Raw genomic sequence first — 24,349 nt, 5'->3', positions numbered from 1 at the left:
GTGTTTTTTCCATCAGCACCACTCCAAAAATCATTGGAAATGCTTGCATAAAACACCCCTGATGGTGTATAGCAGGATGCTCTACACAGGGCTCCTCAAACTTTTTAACCAGGGGGCCGGCGCGCGGATGCAGTGGCAGGCCGTCATCTGCGGCTGCTTGGTTTCCCCCCCCAGCCCCCGGTGGGGGGGACAGGGGGGTCTGTAAATACCGGGGGGGCCGGACTGAGGACCCTGCGGGGGCCGTATCCAGCCTGCGGGCCATAGTTTGAGGACCCCTGTTCTACAGTTTCATCCCAGTATCACCTATTCTTGTCGCTGTGTCCATGTTCGCTATTTTCACGATGCAGGCTTTTTGCCCTGTCTGGGATCGTGGGAGGAGTAATTATGAGCTAGGAAACTACTGAAGAATTTTTTATCATGACAGTAACACAGACAAAGGTTAAATGTTATTTAGTCTGGACCACAGTCACGTAAGCATCTGCTTTTAATGGCATTTTAGAACTCTTTTAGCAGAGCCTGAAGAGCTGTTTGAAAAACAGGGTGAAACAGTGTGATTCGTTTGCCAAAACTCCCTTTCATGGCAAAAGCTTCTGAAAATCAGTTGTGTGATTGTGTATGGCAACGCCTCACCTAAAAAAGGAAAGAATCTGATCTTTCTAAGCTGTAGCAGATACTAAACGCAGCTCAGTGTTAATCACAAACAACCCATCTATTTCCAGCCACTAAAAATTAAGCCAGAAGGCAGGTAATTTATTGAAATGCTCCACTGAATTTACATGTCAAAATCGCCTTTTGTATTTCCTATTGTATTAATCCTCTTCTATTCCATTTCTTACATTATATTATTACCTGTAGAAATGAGCAATCTAGCAATCCTGGAGACTGATGTTCCTTCCCTATTTACAAACAGAGAGTGATATATGGTAGCATCAGTGGAAGCTTTTGCATACTGTGTTTCCCAGCTGACTGGGCTGGACTCAGTTCTGCTCCCTGGAGCCACTGGGTTTCTGTGTCTGCGGTCCCTGCTATGGGAAGGAGGTGCCAGTCAGGATTTTTATGATGCAGGTCTCTTCCGAGCTGAAACTGTACTGAAGTAACTCAATGGCTTCATACTGGGTGCAGACCAGCAGCTAGGTTAAATAAATGTGGTTTCCCAGTAATCCTCTGTATGCCTGAATTTATTTGGTCCTCTACAGGAATTTTGCAGTTAGTCCATGGTGTTACATTAGCATGAAAGCAGGTTTATACTGGTAAGTGTAAATAGTGCAGATACCAAGATTTAAATTAGTGATTCATCATAGTTTTAATTCTAGCATGAGATAGAAGAGCTGACATCAACTGACTGCACTTCTGTTATCAGAAAATATAAACTCCAATCTGCCTGCACAGAAATACTAAGACAATGGGGAACCAGGACAGTGCTAAGCCATATAATGCCTTAAAATACAATTTCACATTAACTAGACAGATACATTAACTAGAATGATTATAAAGTGTCTAGCCTGGATCTTTGGGAAGCATTACCTAGCTCGTGCTGCTGCAGCTACACTGTTACTGGGTAACCTGCTAGTTAATCCAAAGTAGCCCAGTTATTACTTTCCTCGCAAATCCAAGGGTAGTATCCTGAGAAGAGTGTTTGCCTCCTGAACACATTTTGTATTAAAACTTTTTATGAGAATATTGATTCCTAAGTAATGTGCTATAAACAGAGCTGGAAGGACACGGACATACCTGTGAATAATAATGATTTCAAAAGCCATGCTACAGGATTGTCTTTGGAAAAAAACCCAGAACCAAACCCCCTGAAAATCAAAGGCAATTGCATGTAAAAAGTGAGGTTCAGCCAGCAATGTTAGCTGCCATAACCAAGACACAGTTTCACAATGGCAATTGCTGGAAGGGTGCCATGGATTTGCCAAGGACCCTGCACCCAAGGGCTCCATGAGAGATGTTTGCTGAAATTCTTCCAAATAAAATATTGCAGCAGTCCAGGAAAGCTTAATCAATGTGTCATTTTTGTATTTTCTATATTAACAATGACTCATTAAGATACGAAGATACAGACAGCTAGAAGGGAGCTTGTAAGTGCATGCACACATTAATAGTGTCCTTGTTTGGTTAAGGAATAAGAGTTGGTGTTGGATCTGTCCCAGGCTGGGATCTACCCTCTCACTTAGCATTGGTTACAAGAACAGCCTTAACTGGTTGTCCTCCCATCTAACAGTCATTAAGGATGCTAATTGGTTAACAGTTATATAGCACTTATACATCACTGTGACATGTGGGTTAGATCTGTAGATTGACCTAAATAGGGTACTTTTCATTCATGGATTGTAAAGACTTTGCAACAATAACTTATTTGTGTTTTAGGGTAACATGGTAGCTAAATAAAATTCCCAGTGAATGACGATTTAAGGACAGTAACAAATCACCATTCTGAAGGATGGTATTAGGAAACCAGGAGATAAAGACAAGTTAAATCAAAAGGAATGCTGAGTATCATGTTAGAGACCCCAAAGGGCTAATGGCTCCCAAGCCTCAATGACTTGGGTGTCCTATTAGTGTAAACAGGAGAGTTGTGAGGAGTCATCTTCTGCTGTGTGTTTGCAGTGCAGCAGATACAGGAAAAGCAGCTTTTAGAAACTACCAGGAGTGAGAAAATAATAAAAGCCTGTTAGGAGCAAAGACTCCTTTCAGGCTGGGACACCTCTGAAGTACCTTGCAAAGCTGCTGCAAAGGCTCTTCCCAAAGAGCAAGTGTCCTCCCCAATGATGAAAATAAGCACAGCAGCCCAGAACAGAGAAGGGAAGGCAAGACTGGTTTATTTACATATAGCTGCCCATAAGAAACTGGAATGAGATTTCATTACACATTCCTATTTAAATAACTTTGCATGTAATTGTTAAAATAATTATGCATCTGATATAAAATTTCTAGCTAAATAATAACAGCTTTTAGTAGTGTGGAACTTAGATGAATTTAAATTAGTGAAACCAGGCTAAAATATTCTCCTTTCTCCTTGTAGATCTCCTACTCATTTTACCATGCATAAAATCTGTTCTTCAGCCAAACTCAGATGTGGTAGGATTATGGATTATCTTGGCAAATAAGAAAGAGACTTCCATCTCTAACTACCCATTTCAGATAGGAAGGTTTGGCCTTGTCTTTTGTAGCTTTGCATTTTTAGCTGAGGGTCATGAACTGCAATGTGAATCTGAAAAAGTATCAGTGGTCGTATATGGCAAGCCGACAGAAGCTGGATAAAAAAATTCTCTCTGATGTCTATAAATCTCTTTGGGTGCTCTGTTCCTGGCTTGCATCATATCCCAGCTCCAACCTGCATTTGCCCATCAAAAAAATCACCACCTCACTTAGTGTCAGACTCACTAGTGTCAGTCTTCCTTCAAGGTGGGCTGAAACCGGAATGATGGTGAAGCGTATTAGTGGGAACTGCATCAAACACTTTGCTTGCTTTCACTTTGCATTTTCCTCACTCATGCTACTAATTAATTCCATGACCATTAAATGAATGCATTTCATTATTCAATGGATTAGTACCACTACTGTTTTCTAAGATCAGCAAGATACACCATAAAGAACAAAAGCCCCTCCGCCTCCTTGCCTCTCAAGTGTTCAAGATAAAAGGCTTATACCGTGCTTGCAATGCTTCCGGGCACCCTGTGAGGACAGCTTTACTTGGACATGACTTCACTTACTGGAAATCTGCATCCCACTCGGTCACAGCAGTGGTCCAGCTGGAACAGATAGAGTTCCTCCAACATGGACACGAGCCACGTCGAGAAACAAGATATATTCCGTAAATACTTCACTAGTATAGTATTGGTGTCCAGCTGGAAGCAAGGGCCATAACAATAGGACAGGACAAATGTGTTGGCCCAGGGTCCCAGCCAGCTGTGGCTGGATCCTTCTCCTTCCTGAAGAGATCCCAGGGAGCTAGGGCTGCAGCATTACCTTTGAAACTCCAGCGTGGACACCATCTCACATCTCATTTTATTATTAATTATATGTCTGTCACGTAGTAAAAGTGACCATGGAAGTCTTTATAAAATGCTCTGTGAGTGTCCTCAATCTGATTATATATACAGTAATTTTCATAAAATTTATTTTAGAGGTGTGGAGGAAGGAGGAGATAATTTAAGGCTAGTAGCAACATAATTTATGAGACAAGTTTGCCTAGCAGTAAAAGCTATGTCAACTATTGGTGTATTAAACAAAATAAATTGAAGGTTAACCGTAACAACTTAACCTCTTGAACTAAGTTCCTCATACAAAAAGACAATATCAGAAGAAATACAGTATGTGCAGGATATATTGGAAGATTCATACATAAAACATTGCAATTTGCAATAGCTAGATTTAACTGACTTGTGGGATTTCTTACCTAGTCTAGACAGAGCACCAAATGTCTGTCCACAAAATATTTCAGGTAAATGTTGTAAACACCAGATTTTTCCTTAAGAACGTGCTTCCAGCTTCCTTGTATAAAGGGTTCAGTCCTGCTAGTCTTAGACAAGTTTGAAGGGTGCCTTACTATCTCACGCTCTTTAAGGGATAACTGGTTCTAGGCTTAGGAAGGACAGAGGTGCTAGACACCCTTGGAGCACAGCAGGACAGGCAATGCTGAAGTTAAACAGGGAGGTTCCTAAGGAGCTTCAACAGATCCTGAGCAGACTTTGGAGATCACAATTTTGCCTTAAAAAGCCACAGCTGCATTTAGCTCCTGGTTTTGGCATCTAATTCTCTGCTAGATCTCACTCCTTGTCAGATGATTTGTTCAGTCTTCACGAGCTTTACAGCTCCAGCAGCCAAGACTTTCAAGGAGACTGTGGGAGTGACAGACCAGCTGCAACATTTTCCATCAGCTCTGCTGGTGTGGTACGTCTGGTTTGGAAACCCTGATGGCATAACCTCCCAATTTAAGTAATTTCAGAATATCTTGCTCCCTGTGGAGCAGGTCACTTTGGGCAGCAGAACTGCTAGTTTGGGTAGCTACCTGGTTACAGGCAACAGAGCTGGAAAACTCCCTCAGCCACTGTGCACCAGTTGCATGAGGTTACCGACCCTCATGTGGGAATATGGAGAGAAAATTCACAGTGACTATTGAGAAAGGCAGCAATTAATAATCACAATTTCTTCTTGCTCCTTCCAGATCTGGGAGAGGGCCAGAGGAGAGGGCCAGACCTCATTAAGCTGGTCAGGACTGTGAAAGCCTTGGCTCTCTGCAGCATGTCAGAGAGAAGGGAAATGCGTGAGTTTAGGGGATAGGTTATTCAGCTGTGTGTGGGCTTTGTATTTTGTTTAATTAGGTTATTGATTCACCTGTTCTTCTTCTGCACAAGAAACAAGTGTGGCCTAATGGTATTTTAGTTAAAGCTATAAATAAGCAGAAGATAGTCTTGCTTAAGAGAAGAAATCTGTCTTTTGTGCTGTTTTGTAAAGAAAAGGCTGCAGGAGGCAAGTGAGGAGGTCACCTCCCCTCATCCCACAGCCCGGTAAGGAGGCTAGGTCAGGTAGGTCTGCATTCCCAAACACAGCTCTATATACTGACTCTTTCAGGACATAATTCTGGATGTGCTAATCCTTTTGCTTCCCAGAGAGAGCTTTTGGGCATCCCTTGCCTTCCCTTCCTGGGTAACAAGCTGTGCAACAGGCAGTGCCCCCTTAGGGCTGGTGCGAGCAGCCCCTGCTTGCAGAGCCCTTGCTGCTGCTGCCAGCCCCAGTGGCGTGGGCACTGCTGGAAGAAGGGCATCAACTTTTCTGCCCTGCCTGTGCCTTCAGCTCAGAGGCAGGCTGGCAGCACAAATGCTACTGGCAGTATGCCTGGCTGCCTCCCAGCAGGGAAATGCACCCAGAGCAGGTGAGAGGTGGCCTTTTGCCTCTTTCCCAGCATAGGCAAGGCTTGGAGGAGGTGAGGGATGCTGCCCACCTGCGCTGGGGGATCGCCCAAAGGCGATGGAGCAGATTCTGGTGCAGAGGCCCTCTTGGGCTTGGAGGGGGAAAATGCAGACCCTTGTGCAAAACTTTTGGGCAAACCTGTCCAGGTCTGGGGGGTGAACAGGACACAGGAACTGAGCATAAGCGATGGTAGGTATGTTCCTGTGTGACCCCGTTGCATTTTTAATCTGTTAAAATACCTGCTGCAACCCCAACCCACTACAAGTCCCCACTTTCTTTATCTTCTGCATAGGCTACTAAGCATCTACTATGTTATTGTAAATACAGTAGGCAGACAAGAAATTATTGCTTTGGGGACAGGTTTAGGTGACTGTTAGCCCTGATTCCTACTCCTGTTATAAATCTTATATAAATTAACAATGATATGATATATTGTTCCTGTAATATCTATTGGATCATTTACAAAGTCAAAAACATTTTCTACTAATATTGCAGTTCTCTTAAAATAATTTCTATAGCAGTCTCTTTAATGTCTTGTTTTCATTCAGTGTAAAATTACGTGTATACAGTCATGAGAATGTGAACTGTGGTACTTCATGTAGCTAACCTACAATCAGATGAGTCCACGTGAATTCAGAGCCCTCCACACCTCCACATTTCACAGCTGCCTTTGACAGAGAGGAACTTCAGCACCTGAGTTACTGCTGCCAGCATCTAGGTTCAGCCACAGAGCTATCTTATATAAAAGGCATTTTTCCTTTCTTTCTAGCCTATATTTATGTTGCTTCTTTTCCTGCAGCTCTGACCCACAGGTGTACCTCTCTTAATTTTCCTGTTTTCTCCCACACTGCCATTCACCATGTTGCTCTGAGTTCTTAAGGCATCAGAGGGCATTATCAGTATCTGCAGCTTGTCGGTTGTCTCCCTGATCCATTTCCCACACAAACTGTTCTGCCACTTTGCCCTGTCTTAGTGCATTTTTTAGCACTTTCTCCTCTTCTGCTTTTGACACTAAGGTTTGTTTTGGTTTTGGTGTTTGTTTTTTTTTTTCATACTCAGTCTTGTATATTTGAAGCTTTGTGCCTCCTGCAGTGTGCCAGACATCTGTACTTTGTTTTTGCAGATCCCTGAAAATTTTTGTTGTCATTTTAACTCTTCCCCCACAAACCTCGTTTTGGAGCAGCTTGTTCCTGCTGTCATGGTTTAATGCTCTTGGACAGTCCTACAGGCAGCACAGTGAGAGGACAGCAGCCCTCCTGCCCAGCCCCCTGCCCAATTACTGCCACTTGCTACAGCGCGCTCCATCATGCGGAAGAGCAGCCGCGTGACTGTGCACCCTCCCCTCACTCTTTGCTTGCATTCCCAGCATCATGCCTGCATCTCACTCTGCTGTAGCATAAATATCTAACTTGCACTGAGAAAAAGCCTAAAATCTAGTATATGCCAACTTTCCTGACAGCAGTAAATCTAACCCTACCAGCTCATGGGAACTTGTGTGCTGCTCTCAGCTGTAGTGCATCTGATTTAGGACACCATCCTGCAAAACTGTATTCACAGGACCAAGATTCTCCAGTCTGGAGAGGGTGGTTCCAGGCTCCGCAGCCTAATGCATCCAGTAAGTTGTTTTACTTATTTTGATACAGAATGTTATTCTGCATAACTTAAATATTCCAGCAAAACATACTGGGATAGAAGCATAGGTTTTAACCTTTATGGGACAGCCCATATCTGTGCATTTAGATTAGTGGAACCTCTCTGATGGTCTTCTGGGATCAGATGGGTTTCCCATCAGACCGACTGACAGTAAAAACAACAACCCCTCATACCTACAATTACAGCAAGAAGGGAAATGACATTAACAATGTATTACTTGCTTGGTATTATTGTCTATAGGTCAATGAACTGCAGGAGCTGCTGCTTTTGACTTTGATTGTCTTGAAATACATAGCAAGTGACAACAGTAAATTCCAATTTACACCACTCTCTCTGTGCCCCTGAAAATGTCCTAGCCCATTAACATCAGGCTTTGTGGTGTTTGCCCTTGCCTTGTGTGGCTGTCCAACTCTCAGGCTTAGGTCAGGGCTATATCAAACCTTGCAACAATAGCCTCTCTTCCTCTTGTAAAGTATACATTTTTCTTCTGATACTGTCTCCATTCCATCTTCTTGCTGTTCCAGAGTTTAAAGTGTAATGAGGCAGTGCCAGCAGACCCAAACTTGCTTTGTTATAGGGATGTGAATGCAGAGTTATACTCTTGTCTGCAGTGGATTAATGCCCTGTTGTTACTGTAGCCAACACTGACCTGATGTGCAGCCTTTGTGGAGGCAATAGTTTAAGGTCAGCAGCTCCCTAAGCGCTCCAAAATGGGCTCTTTCATTTTTTATGGGAAAGACATAAAAACTGTTGATTAAACTAGGAGAAGCTAAAATAAATGCAACAAACTTCCATGTCAAACAGAACTTGAAGTATTAAAAAGAAATACATATTTCCTTTTGTGGGATATCTATGGGCTTCTCTTCAGACATCAGTACTGCTGCTGGTCCTTATGGCTCTGCTTTGTGAAGCCCTGAAGTCGTACGGAGTGCTCAGGCTATGAAGCTGCTGCACATTCTGTAACAGCTTCTGTCCCTGGTATTCACAAGCCTATGGCCCAACTGGCAAAAGCATTCGGTTTCAGTGTTTCCCAGAAAATGAAAACCAGAAAGGCTGACAACTTTCAGGGTACAAAATGCATGTCATGATTTTCCACCCCCTTACCTGCTTTAGGATTTCTGCTGCCGTTTCATGTGAGCAATCAAATATCACGTAGAACTCCTTGCCCTTCTTCATCTCCTTGAGTAAAGGCCTGGCATCTTTATTTCCAGAGGGCAGCTGGCGGATTTTGATTTTAATGTTGTATCTAGAAGGGGCTTTGATGAGCTCCTGCAGGCGAATTAGACCTGAAAAATTATATGCAATTATGCAATTAACCATTCTGTGCAATGAGTATTTATTGTCACTTGAACAGGGTCTCTTATCAGTCCCAAAATATTTCATATACCTAAAAGGTAGTTGTTACCTTTGTATTTGGCAGCCTCCTAACTAATATTGTTATAGCTTTTCCTTTTCGTGGTTATACTTGGCTTTAACACCTAATTTTCTGAAGCACTTTAATTGGTTGACTCTAAGATATGTTTGTATTGATGCTATATTGCTATGGTTTACTGCTAAAGGGAAAGAATGCTTCTTCCTTGGCAACTAATTATTATTTTGGTATTAAACCACAAGAACATAGATTTGAAGAAACCCCCTTACTAACTTTCCTGCCTAATGTTAAGCATGAGCAGATGACAGGTGGTAGAGGGAGAAAAATCTTCAACGGCCAGCGACTCCATTGGGGCTCACTTAGAAGCCAGTGGCTACCCTGAGTGGCACCTACCAGTAATTATTCTAAAAAAGCAGCCATATGTCTCTCTTTGCCCTCATTTCAGCACACATTGCAATACCCCAGAGGAGAAGCCTTACATTTTTCTTATCATCGACTTAGAGACAAAAAGCATGAAGGCACAGTGACTTGCATAAAGTCACTCAGCAAGTCTGAGATCTTATAAAGAACTGAAATATTTTGAGATCTAGCTCTACATATGTAAACAAAAGAACATGATCTCTCAGACCGTGTCTTTGGCTGGTACAGATTTACATGGTTTATTTGAAGTCAGTGGAGCTCAACCAGTTGAAGATTTCTCCAAGTATTTAAACACAGTGCAATTCCACCAGCTAATTCAGCACTCCTATGTAATTTGTACTGCCTCCAAAACCCAAGTATGATAGTTAAGAGTTCTTTGAGGTGTGTGATTACAGTCTCTTTCTCATTATCCATGAATGTAATTTACCCACAAAAGCTCGTGATCTCCTGCTGAGTCAAAGTAAAAGGCTGCCTTAACAATATGCATAAAGAGAGAGAATGCAGGCAAGAAGCACTTCTTGAACAAAAATCAAACAAACTATTAATATGAAACTCCTCCTGGGAGCAAGTGTGGTTTTGTCTTCTGCGTGAATGTTCTTGATTGAATGGTCCAATGGTATGTGTAAGGCAAGATGAAGCATCCGTATTTCTTCTGAGGTTAGCGAGTGATTGCTATGTCGAGGACTGCCAGCTTTCACTCAAGTACGGGCAATGTGTTTTGAAAAAACTAATCTTTCCCTCTGCCTGTAGTTGCCTGGTCTGTTCTTTGCAGGTTTTCAAGTATCAACAACCAATATAGAATATTAAGCATTATGAGTATTCAAATGTAAATTGCTGCACGCGCTGTGAGATCGGAGCCTGGCTGCAAGCCAGCTTGTGTAAATATGAAACGATCTGAGCTCATTATTATGAGAACAGGGCACATGCTTCCAACATTGACTAACAAGTAGGGGAGTTTATGTAATCTGGCTGTAAAGCCATAGCTTGGTTGTACCGTGCACTCAAGTGTTCAGCCCTTGACTGCAGTGTCTTGGCCACTATAATGAATGGCAACTCTAAGAGGGAAAACTGAGATTTGAGAGGAAGAGCCCAGCATGCAGGGAATCTTGCATCTTATCAACAGCCTCAGAGTGAGTACTGTTGTTTCCCTTTCCAGCAACAAATAGTACTTAAGCACAAGTGTAGTGAAGAGCAGAAGAAAAGGATTTGCCTACCCACCTCCATCTCCTTTCTGGGGGAAGGAAAACGCTGTGTGCCATAAACTATATCAGTCGCATGAGACTTGGACCTTGCACTTCCCATCTCCTCCTACTGCTACATGAAGTGAAGGTAAAGCCCAGCTATAGTGCACTGAAGAAGCCAAAGAAGCAGTGAAAAGGACTGCAGTTATTTTTCTGGAGGCCCAGACAAAAGCCTGAATCAGCTGACTGCCAGCATAATTAGTAGCACAGGGGAATAACCATCAGTGCTCTCCTTCCTCTTCCTCCTGCTCAACAAATCCAGACCCCTGGGCATGATACCACCCTGTCTGGATTTGTGAAATGGTTAGTTTGACTCCTGGGGGGATGGGAAGGCCTGGGCAAATGCAGTGCTTAGGGCAGTCACCCTTCTCTGGCTTGGTGAGACCATCTGGAGCTCAGCCTCCAACAGGCAGGAGGCACCACGGACTGCCCGTGAAGTTGAGAAGGACGTAGTAGCCAAGCTGGGAATGGCTCAGAAGTGACATATCCTGGGCATCAGCCCCCTCTCTGCAAAGTGAGCGATGTGGCCTGAACAGCAATGCAGGACTGCACTGGAGCAGCAGCTTGGGTAGGGAAGGTGTTGTAGAGTCCGGCCAGGTGGAAGTGTGGTGGCTGAGCGTGAACTGTGAGGGGCCTGGAGACAGTCTTGGCCAGTACTATTGAAAGGAAAGGCTCAAGTTAGGGATTTGAAACAAAATCTACAAGGATGGAAAGCAGGCTTGTTTCACCAACTTTCTTGGCCTACTGTCTGCCATTCTGCTGCCTTTTACCCAGACTTGTAAAGACTTTCCCTTTTTCCTTCAGAAACGGGGTTGGGCATTTTCTGTATGGTTAAGGAACTATCTTGTGGTCTCTAACCTTGATGGATGCAGTAAGCTTTGGGGTTGGATTTCCAACTTCAGATAGTGGTTTAAAAAAGACAAATAGTATCCTCTGACACTTGAGTAAAATGTTAAAATAAGTGAAAGTCTTTGAATATTTCATATCATTTTGCAATGTCTCAAACTACTGCAACTTCTATGTGACAAATTTAGGAGTTCAATGATGACTAACAAGCACAATGTTCCAACAGGCAAATAATCATACACATTGGCAGTAAGGGTGGCAGTGTGTGTTGGAAGAAAGTGTTCACCCCCCCAATTACACCCCTTTTTTTTTTTAATTAATAAAATGTATATGTAATTCGGCCAGACTCAAACCTGAGGAAAGCTTTTACTGCTTTGTGAGAAAGCACTCCTTTTTTTTTTTTTAGAAAGCTGGGTTAGGTTTAGCAAATTTAGATGTCTCTTGTAACCACAAGTTTAAAGAAAGCAACTTTGGTAAGAACTCAAATTCTGCCCTGTGCAAACTAATTGAACTGATAGGATGAAAAGATCTGGTTCCCCTGAGCCTTAAACAAATGCTGGGAGAGCAGGCTAACAAGTCGGGAAAGTCAAGGATTCTTGCAGAGAATGAGAAATTTGATGTAGTTACCCTTCTCAGCACCTGGTAGGTTAAAGTTATTGAATTCAGGGAAGATAAATCAAAAGCAGTCTCAAACATGCTCTGAAGGCAGTGTCACTCCCTTTGCTTGAGCTGTTGATAACTGAGACAAAGTCATGTGTCTGTTACAGATCAATGTGCCAAATAACAAACTGCAGAAGTGGGATATCAGAAGGGATCTATTACAAACCACTAAACCCAGAGAACAGTATGTCTGCACAGTTCTAGCATGTGGAAAGATAAACCATAATTTATGGTACCTAAGTTTGGGAAATGCATCTTCAATGTATCATGCAGTCTCTCGCAAGGCTTTGTTAGATTGTCTTTAAACTTCAGGAGACAAGTTTTTACCTTAGACAAAGGCATTGCACTTGATATAAACAAACTCTTTCTTAACACCTTGATGAAAAATAAAGAGGAATTAATAATCAGAATGAAGACTGATTATGGCCTGGGGACTCCGAACATAACATGGATTACACTTAAAGGAAAAAAGGAGCACGGTCTCTACCTGAAAAATAAACACATTTGCTTAGGAGTCTTTTTTTTTTTTTTTTTTTTTTTTTTTTTTTTCCCTAGCACTGGAAAGCTATAGGCTTTAATAAGTGGGATGAGATGTTTAAATACATATTTACTCTATAGCCAGAAGCCATTAATTTACTATCAAGAAAGATGACTTTGGCTGAAAGTCCATCTTTTGATGGCAGATTAAGGACAGCAACAAGAAATGAAAACTGGCTGCAGTGTGCTTTATCATTCTTATTTATACTGAAGTCTAAAGACAAGAGGGAAAAATTCTGATCAGCTCAGGAAACATGAAGAAATTTTACAAATGTATTTCAGGAACAAAATACAAGGTACTGAAGGTCCCTTTGGAGGAGATGGTAAAGTTGGTTAACATGGTGCATGTGGTACCATTTAACATGCTACTTGATAAGAAGCAGGATGAGTAAGCGCTTCTTATTCCAAATGTAATTTTCAACACTATTGGTTGCAGGTTTTCTAGACCTGCTTATATAAAATTTGTGTAACATTGACAGTTCTACAGAGTCCACTCAGCAGGTTACTAACATTCAACAACTAATGTGATAAATATTGGAACCCTGAATGAGTTCTAGAAGATTGGAAGAAAGTGCTAATGTTTCATCAATATCAGGAGGGGTATGTGAGATAACATAGAATGACTTATCCCAGTAAGCATTGGACCAGCTATGAGTAAACCTCATATGGTGGTAAAATGCTGAAAAATGAAAACTTGGGATTATACTTGAGAGATGCTATGGTATCAAGGGAAGACAGCTCTGCATCACACAATGCCTTTGGTGTTACAAGTTCTGTTAACACAGGCAGCTTCCCACATGTGAAGCACTTGTCCCTGGGAGGTGTCCATCTTCATATATCATACAACCTGCTCATGAAAAATGTGGGACTATAAAATAATCATTTGCCAGATCTCAAAAACCAGATGTCAGTGAGAAAGCCTTATTAAACAGCAGAGGTCTGGGAAGGCCGGTGCTAAGCCGTTCAGATGTCTGTAGTGCTCTTGTCTCTGCATGCACTCCAAAATCATTGACTGGAAAAAAGTTATGGCTGAAAAACATTTGGATGACAAAAACTGGCAGCATGGTAAATAGTGTTTGAGATAAGGAGGGTATGTGCAAGTGATTTGGATCATTTGGAAATATGAGCACCCCCAGATGAATGGGGTTTTTTAATGTTGCTCAGTCTAGACTTGTAACTGTGTTTCCGCTGATGGCTGTGTCCATGCAGCAGTGCAAACCGTAACTACAGGAGGTGGGCAAATGCAGCTTGGCAGACTGGCACAGTATGTGGTCTCTGTGCTGGAGCTGGCCATGATGGCACACGGGCTTGGAGCAGTGGTGTAGTGTGAAGCATGAAAGGAGGATTTTCCACAATTAAAACTACAAAATAGACTCAACCTGGAGCAGGACTAATCTCACCCTGAATAATTTGGGTATGGATCATTGGAAAGTCACTGTTACAGCTACGAGTTCATTGTTTGTTTAGGAATGAAGCTGCTCTTCACATACAAGAAAAAAAAAATGGTTGGTATAGTTTTCCTTCTTGCTGTGTAACTGTCAAACCTAAGAGATGAAAAAGAGCTTGAACTAAATGGCATCACTCTGATCCAAAATCCAAAGGCTATTTATATAGATCAAAGTTGATCTGTTTACTTTTCTGACTCCAAGTTAATAAGATGATTGATGATTAATTTACTTTGTAAATATATTTGCAAATTAAGTCCTTTAATATCAGTCATTTTTGTAACTGAACTTGTACACAGCACTTACTGCTTTAGAATGATAATTTGATAATAGGGTAGGCTGAAAAAGACCTCTATTTTGAGTGTATTTTGGTGTACAGTGCAAGGAGTCCAGCAAAAATCCTGCTGGGCTAGACCATCGTAATGGAAATGAAGGAAGACAGCTGCAGTAAGCCCAGACTAAGTTGTTCTTTCTCTTCTACCTCATCCCTTTGGTGTCCTTTCTGAGTCCAATGTGAGCAGAACATTGGCACTGAGACCTGCCTCTTGGATCAGGGAGGAAACGTGTTTCTTTTGTGCTGTTGACAGTGCAGAAAGAAGTTCAACATTTTTAGCCTTAAAATTGAGGTTTGGCTTTTTCTTTTTTTTTTTTTTTTAAGCAGATTCTGTCTTTCAGACGTGTTTTTACAATATGATTTTAAAAGGCATGATTATTTTTTTTATACTCCCTTTAAAGGCTTAGGCAGATGCTGAGCTCATGCCTTACCCAGGTTTGTTTTATGCCATTATCAAAGAATAAATTATAATATTACTTGCACATCTGTAGGGCTCTAGAAGCTGTTAGACTTCTGTGGGAAATGGGAAGAGAAAGGGGAATGCAAGTCTCAGAGTGGGTCTGACAGTGAAGTGCTTAATTTCCACCAATGACCACTAATGTACAACAGGTTTTTCCAGAAATGCTGTTTTTCAGTACAGTTCAGCTACATCTTTACCATAGAAAGATAGTGTTAAAGGATGATGATGAGAGTTTACAGTGGAATAACTGTTAGCGTAAATCTTATTTAGTTGGCTTTATTTTCTTCATCTCTGCAGATATGTCTCCAAGATAATATTTTCTGCTGCTTAGAATGTGCCCTTACCTGTAACTTTGTGCCCTGCAAAAAAAAGACCATTGGAAGGTCTTGCTTAGCGTGTTCTGTGTTGTTTTTAATGGTTTGTTTACATTCAAGCCTTTTCTTGTGAAGCCAGATTATGGATCCTTAATCCATGACTAAGTCTACGCTGTAGGAGAGATTATATTCTCTGCAGTCATGCTTGGAATAATTTTTGACGTGTAATCCTGACAGACTGGGCTCCTTCTGAGAGCAGTTTAGGTACACAGCTCTCTCAATGGCCAGAGCAGCAAATGCATTTCTCAGAAACAGTATCTTCCCACTCCAGTGAGGGAAATGATGCTGCCTGAAAAATTTTTGGCTGTTGGTACAATCTATGACAACAGGGGTAGATGTGTAATGCCTAGATAGGTGAAGACATGCAACAGTGGCTTGGACTTCCTTATAACATCAACACTCTTCCACGGTCTCTGTGGATTAAAAAAGAAAAGGCTTAGTCTCTCATAAGCCTTTAAATCACTTGTTCCAAGAAACGAGTTAATAATTAACTTTGTTGGTTGTTGTTCCGTGAATAAAAAGGGATGTGTTACAGATAGCGGTTGTCTGTGAGATGTCGCCGGACCGCTATGACTGCTGTGTGCCCCAGGGGAGGTTCTTGTCAGAAACAATGAATGATCTTCTCTAAGTGAAGAGTCCCAGGCTGGAAACATTTAGGTGAATTGCAACTTTCAGATTTAGTCTTTGGCACCCAGCTGACAAGTTGCTTGACTGTTTCTGAGACAGTTTCAAGGAACAAGGTAGCGTCTATGTTAAAAATGCTGCTGCTTGAACACTGGGGTTTTAGATACGTCCCTTATAAGATCAACCCCTCATTGAGAGGGAAAATCCCTTAATCATCCTCACACTAGAATATTTATTGGTTTGAAGCCATGCTGAAGCAAAACATGATTTGAGTATTCAGAATCCAGGAGCTACCTTCTAGTGACTTCTTAAGGTCTGATGAAGTGAACAGCTTTCCAAAAGCCTCAGGAGCAGAAGAATAGCTGCACCTTACAAGATTTTTTTCTTCTATATTCTGGGGAAAATGGCTGAACTGTCACAGGCCATCTCTCTCACAGAATTTATTCATACATGCACATTAATAGAAGTACGTGACCTGCAGTGCACCCATACTACTTACCTGTGCTGTCTTCATATACTACTGTTACTATTTTCCAGTTGTAGTATAGTACAAGATCCAAAACTGCTCTGCTGATGGCTGCATAGTCTGGATAGAGGTTGATATAAAAAGCATCTTTGTTATCCACCGTAGGGTGCTTCCACCGGGTCTGAATATGTGGTACTTCAAGTGCATTGCAGATGGACTGCACTGCGCTGACAGAGGAGCTGTGGGAAGGTCCAAACAGAGCAGCGACACCAAGCGCGAGCTGGTCGCATGCTAAGGGGGAGAGGAAGGGAGAGGAAGATGCTGTTAGCTGGCAAAAGCAAGTAACTTGTATGATATTTACTGAGATTACCTGTGCTCCATCCACCCCCATTGCAAGTGGGAATGGGTAACCATGTTGCTCCCAAACCCACTGAGACATTGGCAAATGGTTCCCGAAAATGGCTTTGCTGATTAGCATTCTATCCTAGAACCTGCTTGCTACAAATAAAAATTGAAGCAACTTCTCTGCTCAGTACCTTCATGTCACATTGATTCCTAAATCGCCTTTCTCAAAATGGCATTATCCTGGAGAAACCAGGAACTTTCTGGCTATGGGCTGGCCAAAGGGATGTCACATGAATTAAGTTTCATGGCACCATGTCAGGAAATATGTTCATGAAGTCACAACAGACACGATACGGATTTCCTCCATGACTGGTAAGCTTCTACCAATGTGAGTTGCTTTAATTTCAGGCTACAGAAGGAATATAAACAGTAAAGGGCACTGTGATTCATGGTGCTCCATAATCTGTGTTTACAAAACAGGCAGTAAAGCCTAAAGCTCTCAGTAATGACACAGGGAAATAAAGAACCAACACACACTGACATTTTAGTGCCTTTCCAAATCAGTCAAATGCTAGTACCAGCAAAGGTTTCTTTCTCCTCCTGCCTATATTTCAGCCAAAAGAATCCCTTCTGTAGGTCTTTTAATTTATTTTTTTTTCCCCCTCCTGTATCTTTTCAGGCTAACAGACAGAAGATGAAGTAATACTAACTGTTTTTGACCATTAGTAAAATCTACTGCAAATATTTCTAATAAGCTTTATCAATAAGAACCAAGCCCTGCACGGAGTTGCAATGCTGTACTCTTTGTAAGGTAGTTCTTTGTGGGAAACTTAGAAACGACTGCGATTGGTTGAAATACTAAGTACAGAAACGCCCACAATGACCTGAGATTTTTTAAATTAATATTTACCTCTCTGATAGTAATAGAATATAACAGAAAATCAATTATTTTCTGTTTTCAGTCTACAAATGAGTATTATATAGACAGCATAAAATGCACAGGCTTTCAAGGTTTAATTCAGAAGCCTTCCAAAAGGATCACAGATTTTAATGTGCAAATGGCATCAATAATATCAATAATTCATGATGAGAAGAAATTACTACTGTCTGCATGGATTCCTTGCATGTAGATTTACAAAAATATTTATAATGAACTCCTTGCTAGAGATTAAATGGAGAAGGTACTTTCACAGTAGTCACAGAAGACATTCCCAATCTACAGGAAATCTAAAACCTAGTCTCAGTGTGGATTATATGGATTTTATATCCACCTTACTTGATTTTTTTGATAGCGTATAGATCCAGCATATATCTGATACTTGAGAATGCAACAAACAATTTAAAGCTATATTTTATGTTCTTTGAAAGCATTCTTTTTTTCCCCAGTCTTTAATAAGAAACTAATGTACCACAAGGATAATCTAGTAACTTAGATGTTTGAAAGGCGAGGGCTCACCAGCATTCTAGCATGATTCGTGATGTGAAGTATGTTTATTTTCTAGCCTTCAGTTGCCTTACAGCAGACACATCTTTTGCCTTATAGCAGGCATATCTTGTACCATTTACAGTGGCAGATGTTATAGTGAACTGCAAAGCGACTTACTGGGTCTTTCTCGAGACTTGTTTGAGATTGTGTGCACACCATGTAATTCCAGCAACTAGACTGCTGTATATAATTTTTATCAAACTTCAAGGCTGCCTCCTAGAGGTGAGGGAATACACGGTGTTTAAAGAAATCTGACTTCTCCACCTCCCTTTTTTGTTTTGGGCTGCAAGTAAATTAGGTGCAAGTAAATTGGACCATAATTTTCCCTCTGAGAAAAATAAAAGAATAGGCAAAAAAATTCCAAACTTGCCCACTCCAATTCTTACAGTTGGTTATAACAGAGAAAGTTGATTCTGTCTCTAAGCCACTAAAGCATTGATGTTTCAAGACAGGGAGACTACTGGCTTCTGTTCTTTAAAGTACGGTATAAATAAACTGTTATGGATAAAGGATATCAGTGTGTGTGTGCTAATTATGGGCTGTGACATCCCACTGTGTTCCCTGTTAGTCTGTGATCATTTTCTGCGGAATTCCAGGTGGCAAATCTATTTTTTGGAAAGAAAAATGGGTTGGACTTGCCACCTTCCATCTGAGGCTCTTAGCATGCAGACAGGATGTAGGTGTTTTATCAGCAACTAGATGACAAGTCCAAGCCCAGCTTAATTCTCAGTTCAAAGTACTTTGAAACATGAATTTTGTGTTGCTGTTTATATACACGTTACAATCGGAGCAAAAAAGGAGACCAGGCTGGGGAAAGGTAGTATAGAACATGTACGTTACCAACACAGTAATTGAGATAATTACCTCTTCTTGAGGCTTCAAAACTATCAAAAAGGTTAATTCTCTGGATGTCATAGGTTAATGTGGTATTAGGCATCAGTGTTCTGTTTCTATTAATGTTGGTGACTGCAAACTTGAAAGCCAATTCTTCAATATTAACAGGTTCATTTTCCACAGTTTCGAATATCCCTCCTGTTGAAACAGAGATAAATGAGAAGCATTATTCACCTCTTCATCAATGTACATAAAAAGAGAAAAATAAATTATGAGCAATAATAATCTGAGTGTTCATAAAGGAAAACAGTTAAAATCGCTGTTAAAAGCACTACAGAAAAAGCATATTGGATCATTAGTTTTTATCTACAATGTCACTGTAGGTTAACTCAATATTATGAATGCTGCTTAGACAAACATCTGTGAAAGACGATGCACGTTTATTATTCAGTCTTTTCAAAATAAAATTTTTAAATGCTTGTGAAAACTTCTATCAGGTTCCTAACTAATTAAAGTAGTAATATTCCTAGGTCTTGTTCCTCCTGGTCCAATCTAATCTATGTTTGGAGATGAAAATTGGATGTGTTGGAGATGCTTTCTGAAGCGTTACTGTAAATCTTGGCAGTACAAGATCCACATTCAGAAGTGACTTAGGAGCTTGAGTAGAAACGGACTGAAAGTTTCCACTTGAGGTCTGTGTCTTAGTAGGACTTTGGATTTTTATAAACCTTAGGCAATATTGTTGGTCATTTCTCAGTTTTCTAAGGGACAGGTGAATATTTTTACCTTTTCAAGGCTTGCTGCTAAATGAACTAAACTTGTTGATATAGAACATAGCTGAGCCACCCACTGCTCCCACAAAAGATTTCACCTCTGTGCCAAAGTGTTGAGTGATTTCTCCAGTGGTGTAGTGTCTACTAGTGCCATCACGACACTGGTTTGAAAGTCTCCTTGCAAGAACAAGTGCTGGATCTAGCAGAGTCGCTCTCAACTTCCTGCCATTCCTCCAGACTCTTCTTCCAGCATCTGTTTTGAACTATTTGAACCAAGAGGTGTCACAACCCATTCAGTGCAATTCCAGCTGGGCAGCTGCTCCTTGAGTACTGTTCAATTTGTGAGAATGCATTTTCTACCTTTTAAAGTGAAATTTTATGTACTACTTGCTCTTTTTTAAGACAACTGAGGTGAGTCTGAGCTTTTCTTTAACCTGGAAGCAAGTTTTCCAAATGAAGACCTGTAAATAACCGATCTGAATTTTGGAAGGATAATGAAATTCTTTGGCACAGATATTCTGAGATGGGGAGGGTGGCTGTGTTTCTAGTCAACAGGCTGTCCCACTTATACTAGGATGTCTACTCCCTCTAGCCTCTAGAGACTTTATTATGCCAACAACACATTCAGACTGTCTAGGAGCCCTGGGATTTGATGAATGCATAACAAACACAGCTAATTTGAAAAAAAATAGCTCCTTTAAACAGCAATCTCCAGCTTCAGTACTTGATTTTGCAAGTATAATTTACTCATTTAGTACAAGTCACTAGAGAATACTCTGAATCTCTCAGTTACATATTTTCACATTTCCCCATGTCAAATTTGAGCCCAAGATATCGCTTTATATTTTCTGAGCATCAGAATGTATTCAGCTAATGTGCTGCAATCTCTTGCAATTTTGATGTCACCAGTATAGGAATAGTGCAGTCATTAGCTGACAATCAGGAAATGGGAACACAGTGGAATTAAACCCCGTTTCAAATTTTAACTTGGCAATGAAAACACTGGAGGCTATCAAACCCAAGTTGGCAATGTAATCTCTAGCTACTCTTGAATATGCAGCATTATATTATCTCTCACAACCATATATAACAATACCTTAACGTGACTTCAGCAATTTGCCAACTTAAACAATTCTCTTGTTCACTATATGTATTTCTCATTTACTATATGCATACATTAGAATCTTCAGGACTTTCTTATTTTTCTTTCTTTTCATCACAAAACACACAAGTGATTACAGGAGACCACGACACACAGAAACAGCTGGAAAAAGTTTAAGTTTGCTTTGGAACCAAATGTAAAACCTCAAGTGGAATGTGAAGAGCCAGAAGGACCAGATTTGCAGACTATAGGATCACCAGAAGGAAAAAAACCCTAAAGTCTGTTCTTTCAGATCCTATAATTCCTCATCCTAATGACAATACCAACAATTTTATTAGTTTCCTGGTTAAAAAAAAAAAAAAATTGCTCTCCCTCCTTTCACCTCAGGAAGACAAGTATTTTCAGTTATCTATAATGCCAGTTTGGTTTTGGACCAGCAAGACACAACCGTTGTATTCTGCTTGGACCCCTACTAGAATTATCAGAACACTGTTTCATAAGGCAAGGCAGATGTCACTGAGTAGAATGGATAGCCTGAGAGAGCTATTTGATGACCAGGTGACCACCATCCCTCCCCACTTCCAACAGGATGAGTCTTTTACCATTTGATCTTGGCAAAAAATCTTTCCATCTTGGAAATCTTTATTGTTCTGTGCCTGTATTACTTTCTACCTTTTTTTTTTTTTTTTTTAATTCAAACAACACCTTTGAGGTAACCTTCATATCTTAATGTACAAAAGCACTTTCTCCTTCTAGGACTAGAACTTTTTTCAGACCTCTAATCCGTTGCCTATTAAATAGACATTAATCTTAATTGATGTATTTATACTTGATTAGCAGAATTTTGCAGAATTTGTGCTTGGTCTCCTTTAAAAAAGAGCAAAAGCTCACAGGGCAGAGGGAAAGAGTGGAAGGAAAGGAGGAGTGAGGGAAAGAGTGAGAGTTTTGCATGGATGCATTTCCTAAGCAAACTAATCAAAACTGCATATGTACTAACATATATACTTCAAATGTATTCATATAGGTCTTTCAGAAAAAGTCAGCTGTGTAATCAGCATGTTGGTACCCCTCCAAAATATTTTCTGGGTTCCTTTTGCACTCGTCAACATAGCAGTACAGCGCTTGCAGAGAGCTTTGTTACATGGTTTTATTTGCTGCTGAGATACCCTGGACAAGGGTCCCATAAGAATGGGACAGATAATCCAGAGGTTCATAATTGTAGGCAGGAAATTTTGTTCAGTTGAATAGGAGATGCTGAACAGGGTGCCATTTAGAGTCTCTGAAAGCTGATGCTCCCCCTCTCTGCTAGGATAGGGAAGTTCTGAGACCTCAAAAGTCATCCTTCCAAGTCACTATATGTTTACTTGAATGACAACAGAAAAATCAAATCTGTTGGGACCTATGTGTGTAAAAAAAGAGTTGAACCAGTTTATAAATTTGCATCACGAACAAGCCAGCGATAAAATCTGGCTGTTCCATGCTGTAGTGTTTTCATCCATGTATCCTTAATGAAACCTAGCAGTTTAGTAAATAGTTTATCTTCTTCCATGTTCTGCCGATGACTGACAGTCAAGCTTAGAATTTATTGTAAGGTCCAGGTTAAAAGAGAAATAGCAGAGTAAGTGACAAGTTTAATGAAGACCCAGTTTGTCAGATGATTCATTTAAATAAAGTAATTACTGAACAACATTTTAAAAACAAATTAACCACAGGTTTCTACCAGGGAAGGAAAAAAATCAATGGTAACTCAAGATATAAATGATGCTCCAGAAATGAGACTATTATTGCTAAGCCCAAAAGCAAGCACTGTCCTTCAAGGTAGGCTGCTGGTAGCACACACAAAGCTTAAATTTTAGGGTCCTCCCTTTCACCTTCTTCCCAGTTACTCAGCCAGATAGTGAGTCCATTGCAGCAGCTTTGGCTGACCAAACGCTGCTCAGTCCTGGTCAGCATCAGACCTGACATTTCTTCTGCCCAGGCACTAAGTCTGTCCCCATGATGGGTGGGATTGGCCACCTGAGTCAGCAGAGAGCTGACCACCTAAAACCAGGTGAGTGCCAGAGCTACAGGGGTTGTTCTGCTTCACAAGGATGTCAGCCTCTCCCAGACGATGTCTGCCCAGGCACAGAAGAGGAGCAATGCCAGATATGGGCCACCTGATCCTATTGCATGCAGGGAGTAACTCTTCACCAGCCACATGGAGGACATCAGTAGAACCCAGCATTCATGTTCACTTAACCAGTAATCCTGCTTCAGTGCACGTGCGTGAGGAAATCTTTCACTTTCAGCATTTACTTCATAAAGTGATGTCTATGAGGATGAAGCAAAAAAGCACTATCTGCCCCTGCTTTGAATTTAGCTGTGCAAAGTAAGAGGAAAATGACTAAGCTAAGGTGGCTCTGAGAGAAATGAGGGGTGAGCGACCTGAGTGACTGCTCTTCAGCCAGGAGCAAGGGATGGGAGCCAAACTGACAAGTATGACAAAGCATCAGCCCCATTCATCCTCTGAAGATAAAAAAAAATCTACAGCAAGTAAAATGTCAAAAATATAAAAGCGCACCTCAGTAGGCACACCTTAAAAAGCAGCTCCAGTCCTTCTGAGTGAGCAAAATGTTTCCATTTAAAGGGGTCATCACGGACTGAGAGAGTTTTAGAAAAGGTCATGGCTGAATCAATTTCCATACCTCTCAATGGGTCTCAACATTTTGCTTCAAGACAAGGCAGAGAGCAAAAGCTTGTTATTGAAAAAAATCTCTATCCCTTTTTCAAAACTGGTCATAAACAGCAACAGCTCAAAATTTTTGACCTTTCTGATGGCAGCTATCGACCTGTCTCCCTGAGCTTCTTTGGTCAGGTTTCCTCAACACAAAATTTCTCACTAACATATTTCAGTCCTGATACAGCAGATGTAGCATATATTTTAGTTGCATATATGTAGAATTGCCTGGGTAGCCTTGAAGGAATTTGTATGATTTCAGTCAGTGGTATCACTTTAATGCTTTCAAAGTAAAATGCTAACTTTTCAAGACACTTTTAGACACTTTATCCTGCTTGCAGAGAGATTGTCTTTACTTACTCCACAGCAAATGTAAGAACGGCATCATCCTGCATTGGGGATTTTTGTTCTTTGTTACTTTCTATTAAAATACTACACAAAGCCAGGTGAAATGGAGGTAGGCTTACAGGGAAAGACAGTACTGATAGCCTGCAAAACAGAGCTGTGAAATTGCCATGCTTGTCTAGGCTGATCTGTATTTCCTTCTGACACCTGAAAGAGAAAAAATGTGTTCTGCTCTTAAGCCAGCCTAAGGCCCCATGGTCACCACAGACATGCCAAAAAAACCAGTTTTTCAAATGCAAGTCTTGCTCTGGGCCACTCTTATGTTCGTTATCTTGGTGGATAAATATATTTCCCAATTAAATTTGTTAGAAGTCTCTCCAGCTCACTGGTGGCAGTGCAA

General features: G+C 40.9%; 1 protein-coding gene across 4 annotated transcripts in view; it reads right to left on the bottom strand.

The window, feature by feature from the left end:
- GRIK1 (glutamate ionotropic receptor kainate type subunit 1) overlaps positions 1–24,349 on the bottom strand; it is a 174,450-nt gene that overhangs the window by 62,355 nt on the left and 87,746 nt on the right. For all 4 annotated transcript variants that reach the window (XM_056329065.1, XM_056329063.1, XM_056329064.1 and 1 more), the window contains exons 2-4: positions 19,044–19,211; positions 16,382–16,639; positions 8,674–8,855 (exon numbers count right to left, since the gene is read on the bottom strand). In XM_056329065.1, the coding sequence (XP_056185040.1) occupies positions 8,674–8,855; positions 16,382–16,639; positions 19,044–19,211 (608 nt within the window). The remainder of the gene's footprint in view (positions 1–8,673; positions 8,856–16,381; positions 16,640–19,043; positions 19,212–24,349) is intronic.

The sequence above is a fragment of the Falco biarmicus genome, chromosome 2 (assembly GCF_023638135.1).
Source record: "Falco biarmicus isolate bFalBia1 chromosome 2, bFalBia1.pri, whole genome shotgun sequence".
In the NCBI taxonomy this organism is placed as follows: domain Eukaryota; kingdom Metazoa; phylum Chordata; class Aves; order Falconiformes; family Falconidae; genus Falco; species Falco biarmicus.
This window is presented reverse-complemented; position numbering and strand designations above follow the sequence as displayed.